We start from the raw sequence: 10,879 nt of genomic DNA, 5'->3' as shown, positions 1-10,879 counted from the left end.
TTGAAATTAAGTTATAAGTACTCACGTACGCTGCTTAAACATGGGTCATTCGATAACTAGTCAACGGAAGGATGAAAAAAAATTATGTACACCTAGCTGAAGATGATTTCAAAGATGTTTGCAAAATATCAAAATAAAATGACATCTCAATTTATGAAAATTATTCTTCCAACTCTTAATTAACGTGTTAGTTTATGGATATTTCACAAAAATTGACGCACGTAATGCCAACCACTGTAACTCTGTTACAAGCATGTACTGATGCAATTACAAGCATGTACTGATGCAATTTCACAGCAGTTATACATGCAGATGAAAAAGCAATACAAACATCCAATCCGCCTCAAGCTTACATTCATACCGGGCTTCCCTCAACGAGTTACAACCTCAAGGCGTTCAAATGGCCCGCCAATTTTCATTAGACAACGACAGGTGGCGCTAATTCATCATCGCCGAAAGTCCCTCCCTTGCTCAAATGATACCTAAAACTGATCCAATCTGCGCATATGGCCTAAATATTTGAGTGAATTTAAACTAAGTTTTCAGACTATCCATGGTGAGTATAAGATTTATAAGGAGATCTGACGCAAAAACAACCATTTATTCGTATTTCTCATCTCTCAGGACGGCTAAACAACAGCGAGATTGGTTGCTATCCTCGCTGAAAGGAGGGCACTGTCAACAGTGTTCCATTGTTCTTTATTGGAAGACCGCCATTTTGTGAGTTGACAATTCACTCTTAGATGTATGTACCAGTAGTCACTGTGTCAGGTCGTCGAAACGAAATGTCATAGGAGTGCTTTGTAAGTTCAGCTCCTGTCTTCGCCTTAAAATCGCATGTTTCCGCAGCCTTCTATGACATAACAGACCGAGTTGAAACTTGTATGTCAAATTCCTTGCGCGCGCAGGTTCATGTACAGCGCAGTCGCAAATGTGTATCTGTCAAATTTCGGCTCCAGATGAACCGTTCTGCGCATTGAGTACGAACTATAATGCTTGCCAGAATGTACATTTACAAAATCATTAAATCAGATCAGAACGTCCAGCGATTCCAAATGTAAATACGCCCAGCTGATTTTTATGGTCTTTATCGAATGCCCCAAACGCTAATTTCATCAATTTACTAACTCTTTATTTGCTTGTTTCGCTTTGGAAAAGATCACAGTCAGAACAGAGAGAAAAACTTGGTTTATTGGCACTGCACCAGATATAACAAAGGCATCGGAGTAGGTCAAAAGTTTGAGGAAATTGATGTAACTGCAAATCGGACGAGTGCAAAGTTTGTTAATGCTTGTTAATATCACACACTAATTCTGCCCTAGATAAGCTCTTGTTCCGAAGATCTACTTCAATAAATGACAGATTTAAACATCTATTTACCAGTATATTCCCATTGGCTTTCTTGTTTCTGAAATCACGTTGCCCAGATGTTCTTTACATATAATGGTCTGCAGGTAAATAAAAATCAAACAAGAACAATTTAAGGCTGGGTGATCATATCAAAATATCAACTCAGGAGTAATTCTGAATATTTAGAGGTAAAAATAAATAAACTAAGTGTTAAATATGATCTAGGCTAATCCACTAACTGTTTTCAATTTGAATATTTTTCTGTGTGATACTCTTGGTCTGTATCCATATTATAAGTATCATGTTATTACATTATCTGCACACTGTTAATGCAGTTCACATCCATGATTTATTGCAAAGTGCATCAATGAGAAAATACAAATGACATTGCCTCCTACGTTTTTAAAATACTGTATTCTTAAATTGTGCACTGCAAATAATTAAGAGCTTCTAAGCTAATTTATGTTAAAGAGATCATGTCTGTCTTGCAATGACTCATGAGATCTACCTTGGAAGTGACCCAGGAAGATCTGGCTTAGAATCGTCTTCAGCATGCCATAGTTGTCACTGATGTTAACTGAAGGTGGTTTGTAATTGTTCACTACACAATGTATGTGGTACATAGTGATGAAGAAATATTAATTGTTATTATGAGAGAATAAGACTGTTACCATGTGCTCAGTATACCTATATGGTGGATATATTCTCTTCCAGTGAAATCTCCATTTTCTTCTAACCTTTGCATGTTAAAGTCCATGATTTCATGTCATGCGTTCTCTGTATCGTTTTCTAATGCTGTCACAAACCTGATTCAGTTTTTTACATTAAACTATAATCTTCATGTAACCAGCCCTAAACTGATATTATGCAACAAGATATTGGTATCCATGAAGTTCTATGCTACATATTATATATACATTATAATGAGAGTCAAACAGAAAGTGGTCATGAGCAACAATCTATTGTCAGTTGTGCTCCAAGGAAAGTTAAGAGAGTTGGACTGAGTGCCACTGCTGTCCTCACCCTGATGAAACATTTATGGGATTCTCTTGATCAACTCTTGATACAGTGGTTGTAATACATCATACACAGTTTCTTAAGAAATTATTTTAATAAATCTTTGTTTGCTTATAGTGATAAAAGAATTTAGAATTTCAAAATAGGTGTGTCATTGTGCAGTCAGGTATTCAATATGGGAGGCAACTCTTGTATGCTTAAGAATAAACTTACTACACCAAGGGTTATCTCCCCTAGTATAGCAGACAGCTTCCTTGTTGACATGGCAGATTTGACAGCAGAAGAGAAAGAGAAGCTGGTTCTGTATGATTATGGAAGGGATGTGACTAATGCAAAAGAGTCAGATAGTAGACATGACATTCCTCTGTCTACAGTACACAGAACTTTGAAGAACATTCAGTCAGGAGTTTGAATGGTGTACAAAACAGGCAAGGAGGCCAAAGAAGTTCAGTACTACGAATCAATGGCGACTTGGTCAGATTATGAGTTAGGGAAAACCATTGAGAATATCAGAAATGAAATGATTAATAGAGAAAGTCCTCTGATATGTAATGAAACCCTCAGACAATATGTAGAAAGACTGAACTGGGTGAAAAGGCATGGAATTCCTCATCCATTGATGAAAGGTGCACAAAAAGAAAAAGGATTAAACTGATGTAGGGATCACAAAAATGTTTTCTTTTCTAATATGTTCTGCCTAGCTTTTTCCAAACAGTGTGAAAAATTTGGTCAAGAGATACTGTGAAACCTAGCTACCAAAACCCAAAATTTAAAATTTCATGTGTTGGATGGCTACAGCTACATCTTGACCCTATGGAGAATGTGTGGGGACTTATAATGGGCAGAATGAACCAAACAGAACTTAGAAAGGGATGTGGTCACACGATTTCCTTGAAACTTTGATCGGTAGTGTACCAAGGTTCATTCAGTCACATTGCAGGGCAAGGAGGTCTCAAAAAGTTCTGGAAAGACACTTAGACTGTAAGAGAATCATATCACAACATATTTATTTAAGTAAACCTTCAATAATTTATATACTATATATTTACCGAAACCACTCTCTCAGGAATTTCTGGGAATACTATATTATGCGGTGGGCGATGAGACTTTGTAACTTGGTTGATTGCATGACAGCATGGTCACCATCTCCTTTTTCACCTATCAGTAACATCCCACAGAAATCCTAACCCTGTTGTGTGTAATTTGATTGGATAGCTATTTGTAGCATTGTGCCTTTCAAGTGGAGCCTGAGATTCTGTTGTTTATAAATGCTAATTATAGCATGCTGAAATCCTCACTATCTGTAAAGTTCCTCAACTGTTCGTGACACATAGTCATTGTGTGTGTGCATGCATGTGTGGTTCCTGGCGCCATTCCCCTCATCCAGTGTCTACTAGAAAACTAGCGGGGATCATTTGATGTTCCGGGTCTGGTATGGATGTTTGAAATTTACTACTAAAACAGCAAAGTGTCCTTGGCTGCCACAAGGAGAAAGGTTCAACGTTTGTTGTTTGTTGCACCAACCTGTGTCGACTGCACTCATAGTCTCTCAGAAAGTGACCCTTTTCAGGAGAGACGTTTCCAGAGATCCTCACCTGATAAGATGTTAATGACGAAACCACTTTGAAAGGTGCAAGCGATCCATAGAGCATGATTGTGATTGCATGACACCATAGCCTGACGTTATTAGGCATGTCAATCACTTGATTGTCTGCACCACTTAACCAGTAGGTATTGCTTTCTCTCCTTCCCACTGAATAGCAGTGTTTAGAGCATTTGGGAGGAAAGCAAAACTCTGTCCTGTCATAACACAACATGTGCCTAGTGTTTAGTGATCAGTCAGTGCTGAGTGAGTGTTAAATGCTTGAGTGGTATATCTGATTTAGACTGCAGCCTGGGATGTCAGTGGACTTTCACTGCAGCACCTGGCTTTAGTCTGGACTAAAGTACTGCCAGAAATGCTTGGATGATCCTGTTTGGCAATTATGTGCCAATGGTTGATATTTCATATTCAAAACTCACATATAGTTATTCATACCTCCTTGATCTAATATGGCATATTAGTAATCATGATGTACTGTTCCCTAATCATAATGATCACTTATAAAATATCGAAAAACTTCGAAAAAATTCCATGGTAGAAACATTTCTAAGAAACACACTATACTGTGACCCACCTGGCAGGCAGACAGGTGGCTGCCAATAACGCACGGTCAGTACACGTCAGCGATAGTCTCAAAATATCAAGTGTCAGTATCACTGTTGTTTGAGGACTCTAGGAGAGTCACAACAGGTGCAACTTGGCTGAAGTCCCACAGGTGCTATTCATCCTCAATTTTGAGAACATGTTCTTCATCCTTTTGCCTTACTCTGAGGTAATTCTTGCAAAGGAAACATACATGCTGTTTAACATCTGAAAGCTTGAAAGTGGTATTATTGCAAGCAATAGATTTTTACAGTTACCCCATATCAACTCGATGGGATTGAGCTCACAGTGTACACAGAAGCATGTGGCCTTGTTTTGCAGCTAGTTCGTCAGTGATGTACTAGATTTGCTTTTTGATTTTGATTCCCTGATTTTGTCCATGAACGGGGGCTTTGTTTCTGATTGCTGGTAAAGTACATTACAGGAAGTGAGAAAAATCTCACAACTGAGCCAAGAGACTGCTTGTGATGGGTGTGATGGTACCAGGTACATGCAGGTTATGGTAACTGGCATATCCATTGGCTTGTCCAGCTGCAGTAAAAGTGGACGTTCAAACCAATCCTAAAATACCTGCCCATCGATTTCGCTATGCTAATCCCCATCAGATGTCTTGGCCTCACAACCCCTAATCAGTCCATTGCTATGGGCATGAGCATGCAAGATGATTGGGCATCTGCCTGTGCCTTATTGTAACACTGGCACCTTACAACAATGTGAAGGAAGTCACATCCGATCGGTTGAATGATTTATATTACACCAGGTTTCATCAAGGTATTTAATTTGAAACCCTAAATTGTGGTTTTCTTAAACTGTTCTGAGATAAGCTGATTGGACAGGATTGAGTATTATTCTCTAAACTCACCTCTGTCATCTCCCATTTTGGTGTACTTGAACCCCATTTCTACCAGAACTACAATAAGTTTTGTTTTCAACACGTATTGCATCTTTGATCTCATCCAGTATTTTAGCACACGTCAGTGAGATTTTGTCTACATACAGCCTATAAACTGCACAGTGCATGACACCCTTATGAAAGCTATCCAGTTTGTGTTTCCTACCTTTTTTGGATTTTGACACAACCCCTGAGGTAACAGATTTGCTTACAACTTTGTAAACCTGACTGTATGTCAAATCAAAGGCTTTGCAAGTTCTATAATAACCCTGTCACAGTTGATGATAGGTTTCCCTCTTCCTTTCTTCAGTATGTAATACTGATATAAGTTTGAAATTAATTGTTCTGCATTTATTTCAAGTTGCATGTTACCAGATCAGTGCTCATACGTGAAGTGAAACTTCTATGAGTGTACAAGATTATCTATGCGATTTGAATTAAAGACTTTTTGACATAATTAGTTTGAATATAACTACTACACGAATTCCATCTTTTTCACATATTGATGTTAAAAAACCCCAAACTTTTTACAATCATTTATGTTATTTAAATGGTTTGGGCAATATGAATAATTATTGTCTGTATTTCAAAACTACAGTTTGTACTTAGAATATTTACAAATGTTGTTTAAACATCAAAATTTCCTCCTGTGAAAGCTTTGATATCCAATGAGTTAGAGTTGTACATGTATCATATATGTGCTTTTAATCTTGTGACAAATTCATCATAATAATATTGAAGCCAAAAATCATTTTCCAGGCATTTCTCACATTACATTAGTACTAGCAGCCCGTCGTGGATACATACCATTAAATAAGTGAAGTAGTCATGACATTACACCCATCTGTTAGTCCAAAGTAGCGAGCAAAGCATGAAGCTTTAAAATTTGTCACAAAACTTCTAACACTACAGAGACTTCCATGTGAAATTGGGCTAGTTTCTGTCCCTGAAATGCTTTTCTAAATATTTTTGTGAATATTCCAGCAGTTGAGTGAAGCCATCTCAAGTGACCATGAATATCAACACTCAGAATCTGGCGGGCACCATCACTATCAACCCAGCCCACATCACCTCCGACATCATGAGTGACGGTATGAGTGGCCCCAGCTCACCAGAGAGTGAAGCTTTTGACCCTACGGACCTCCTCACAGCTGACGATGTCACATCTCAACTAGCAGCCTCAGGTTTGTACTTTCACAGTTCATCCTCATCTTTAAGATAAGGGTGAGCTGACCCACTGGAGAAACGTTGACAATACAAGGAATTGTCGTCATCAGTACCACTCATAAGTAGTCAAACATACATTACTTTATAATGTTCAGCTCACTTTGCACTGAAATTGTTGCTTATTAAAAGGAAACTGGAAAATGAGTTAACTGATAGAATTGTCTTCATCAAGGATTGTGTTGTCAAGGCACACACACAGTTTTCTTGTCTTCAAGGCTAAGGTGTCATGTGGTACTGAAGTGTCCATTGGCTGTGATTGTGTTGTCAAGGCACTGACTTAGGAGTTGATGGGGACTTGTTGATGAGGGGGTATGCTGGGACATTAACACACAGACCTGTAGTAGGTGAGGTGGCTGTCTGAGATAGTGTTGATTGCTTCAGTTGCATAGCATGCAGTCACTGGGTCAGTGAAATGCAAGCTACGGCATTGCATCTCCACCAAAATACTGATCACATCACACATGGTGTCTCCTCCGTGTCGCTGTTGCCCTGCTGTTTGAATTATCATGGTTATGGTGTTGGTAGGATAACAGATATGGTCCCTGTAACAACTGGTTCAATTCAGTTTGGTTGAGCAAAACATGAGGTATCATTCAGGATCATCCTTCTGATCAACAGTGAAGTGGTCTAGCTTTTGTTGCTGGTGAGGGTTCCTAGTGACATGCTGAACAGGATGCCTCAGTCAGGAGTTTAACTCTCTTGCAGGCACAGTTGGGATCGCTGCAGCAGCGGCCATAGCAACTGGAAAGAAACGAAAACGACCACACATGTTCGAGACCAACCCTTCCAACAGGAAAAGACAGCAAACGAGATTACTTCGGTAGGTGCATGTTCACCATAGTTATACTATATCCAACATTGATAAAATTAGTGAAAACATCAGTTGTTTATCGCATAGAGACTCAGTTATGTACATACAGCCTTCATACTGCCGAAATATGCAATACATGAGTCATTACCTCACTCATTGTTTTCAGCTTAAATAGCATCTGAAATTCTTCACGAAGTTTGAAGTTGCTCTTCACAATTCAGCTGCCACATCAGTGAAACTGAAGAACCTATCTTTGGCCATTTCTGCTACAAATGAACTGTAATTATGTAGGCCAAGGGAATGCATGTCATGCATGGTTCTCTCTAAGGAGGTTGGATACAAAACATCAATAAGTCAAGAAATGTGTCCTGAATCCAATTATGTAATAACAATAGCATGTTACTTCTGCATTTCTCTCACAAGTGGTGCCCCCTTGTTGCACACCTGTGAGAAGTAATATGTCCATAAAAGTTCTCGCAAAAGTAAATTGTTTACTTTTAGTAATGATATGAAATTGAGCAGGAAAGTCGATTTTCAAGGCAGTATGTAAGATTTGACACATTAATTAGATTCTGAAAAACAATAATTTGAACAAAAATACTGATTCATCACACAAACAAATTTTTTTATAGTAGCAAGAATTTTTTATAAAGTGAATTTTTTTGTTGTAGATTCTCACTAGATTACTATTAAAAAAATATCTTACTTGAGGGTACCAAAATTATCAGCATACCCAAATTAAATTTGATAAGTTGAGATAACTCTTGCCAAGGGCTAGGATAAATACTTTTGTGGCCAAAATAGCATGAAGTATTAATAGAAGCAAGATAAAGGGAAATAACTGAGTAACATAAATCCACATTCATATGGTATGCGCACAAACCACGATGCCCAACATCTCTAAGACCTGGATCAGATTTGCCATGGGCACTGCACGATTGTACGATTTTTCACACAATTTTTATGCCCCTGCTATATTTGGCAAGGAGCATATAAGGTTACCCTCTGTGTCCAGAAATCTATATGAAACAGGGAATGTACTCTATCCACATCTCCACACAAAACATTCTATGAAATTCAATGAACTTATACATGGGCTTTTTGGGTACTCTAATGATGTACATCTCACATTTTGATTTTGTATTTAATTGTTTGTAAGTTTAGAGACATTTGGGCTTAAGTACATTTTGCTGAATTTCTCTGTGATGATAGTGTAATAGGGGATGAAGGGGGGGTGTATATTATCCACTTCTCTCCAAAAAGTGCTTTATAGAATTCATTTAGATTACACATGTGCTTTATCGGAACTCCAAAAGCGTGCATCTCATATTTTGATTTATTTATTTTCAGTTTTAATGGTGTTTGAACTTAAATAAATTTTCATGAATAGTGTCAAAGGGGAAGTGGACACTATCTACTTCTCCTCAAAAACTACTGTATGGAATTCATTTAGATTACACATATGCTTTTTAGGGACTCTGAAGATGTGCATAGTTGCATAGATGTTTATTGAACTGTTTTAGTAGAAATTAGTCACCAGAGCACTCAGTGTAAGGAACGCTTCTTATAGCAGCGGGAGCATCCCTATCCCCGGACGCAATTTGTCTTGTTTAAGGTATCATAGGTGACTGCAGGCTACAACATTTGTGTTTGCATTGTCTATGGGCATTGTCTTGGGATACGGTGACATGTCAGCTTGTCAGCGAGCATGACCACCATAGATTGCTGAAAATCAATTCTAATCTGGATTATTACAAGCATAATTGCACAATGTCTGTGGGCACATATGGTGATCGTGCAGAAACCGTGTGATGGCAGTGTGGATGTCTGATTTTTTCAAATTTGTCACATTTAGCCGTTTGACAAAATCTTAGAGGCTAGGGCACGCATAGAATAGTGCAATAAATGGAGCTACAGGCAGAGTATTCACATTGTAGCCCACTGCAGACCAAATGTGAAACAGGCATAAAATGTGAGTTTTCTTAAAAAGAATTGAACGTTGTATGTCCTTATTTTCTTTTGAAAGTTTGTAAGTTTCTGAGTTAAAGCAAACTGATGGCAATTTTTTCCTATGGTATGTTAATTTTTTACGTACCTTACCATAGGTCTATAGCATATTACCTCAAGCTTCTCTTAGTAGGAGATCTGACAGAGTTGAATTCCTATTCAATCTTGAATGGTTACCTCGAATTCGACTACTGCAACGATACGGAAATATCTGCATCTCCCCACTGCGCATGCGAGCACTGCACTCCACGAGAACTTAATTTTTACTTCAAGTCGTCTTGTCTAGACGTGTTTGAGTTCCTCCCTTTTTTTTTCAGCGAATAAAGTTTGATATACTACACTTTTTACACTGATTCCTTTTATAAGTTCTTGGTGTTTGGATAGGTAATATGTTTCAATCTTTGTGTCAATTATAGCGTATAAATTCGCTATTGCACACTTGTCGGCTCTCCTATTTTTGAAGTTGCCTCCGTAATTCTACGTGGATCAGTTTTGTTTGTCGGCGGATTTGTTTCTGTTTATATTTCTTCCGCTGTATTTAAGCTTTTGTGTTTCATTTTTTGTCACATGTTGTTGTATGTAGTGTATTTTTGTGCTGTCCCTTTCGAAGAGACAGCCATTTCACTTGTCATTTGCAGAGCAGCTGCTGTATGTGCGAGTGGACCAGTCCATAACGTGGTAAGGGGTGTTTTTCATTTATCCTTATTGTCACGTTTATATTTTCGTTTTATCACAATAGTTGTGTATGACATGACACTTGCGCGTGGTGTGTAAAGGCCTGAAGTCCGACAAAGATCCTCACCCCTGGTGTCCGGATTGTGCTACGGAGTCGTGCACCCTTGAGTACGAGGCATGTACGAGTTTGACAAGTGCAGAGTTTAAAGTTTTTCTGGCTGTGGTTATGCAAGATGTCCCGTTCACCTGCGTCCTCATCAGGATCCAGATTGTCTGCACCTTGTACACCAGAGTTACAGCCAGCGCTAGAGGTGCCTGGGGCGGCATCTGATGCTTCATCGAGAATGAGTGCCAACGCTGATGCAGACACTGACGCACTTGCCAATGCCGACGTCAATGCCAACGCTGATTCCGATGCCGATACCGACGCCAACTACCCAGGCTGGGGATTGGGTGGACTTGTCAAGGTCAGACGCCCTAGCGCACCAGGAGGTACAACAGATTCTACGATCATTGTTAGTACCTATCCCTTCAATGAAGTCAGGCGCATTTCAGGAGCTGACGACACCTACTACTAGTGCTCCACCATTGGTCCCGGACTTTGCAGTGACGCCAAGAGAGGAGCGCATCCGTTTACCGGCACCGACGCCTGTGGGAGCATCTCAATCAGCGGGAGCGCTGGGCTTGATGAGAT

General features: G+C 39.1%; 1 protein-coding gene across 7 annotated transcripts in view; it reads left to right on the top strand.

The window, feature by feature from the left end:
* The first annotated feature begins 430 nt into the window (after positions 1-430).
* Positions 431-10,879, top strand: part of LOC137296176 (DNA-binding protein P3A2-like) — a 28,240-nt gene continuing 17,791 nt past the window's right edge. The window contains exons 1-3 of one of the 7 annotated variants that reach the window (XM_067827888.1): positions 431-556; positions 6,453-6,649; positions 7,398-7,512. In XM_067827888.1, the coding sequence (XP_067683989.1) occupies positions 6,478-6,649; positions 7,398-7,512 (287 nt within the window). In that variant the 5' untranslated portion in view covers positions 431-556; positions 6,453-6,477. Of the gene's footprint in view, positions 557-615; positions 721-1,042; positions 1,058-6,449; positions 6,650-7,397; positions 7,513-10,879 lie in introns of those variants that run through there. The other 6 variants (XM_067827887.1, XM_067827883.1, XM_067827882.1 and 3 more) reach the window with 6 other exon arrangements.

The sequence above is a fragment of the Haliotis asinina genome, chromosome 9 (assembly GCF_037392515.1).
Source record: "Haliotis asinina isolate JCU_RB_2024 chromosome 9, JCU_Hal_asi_v2, whole genome shotgun sequence".
NCBI classification, from domain to species: domain Eukaryota; kingdom Metazoa; phylum Mollusca; class Gastropoda; order Lepetellida; family Haliotidae; genus Haliotis; species Haliotis asinina.
Note: the sequence above shows the minus strand (reverse complement) of the source record. Positions and strands in the feature narration are given on the sequence as shown.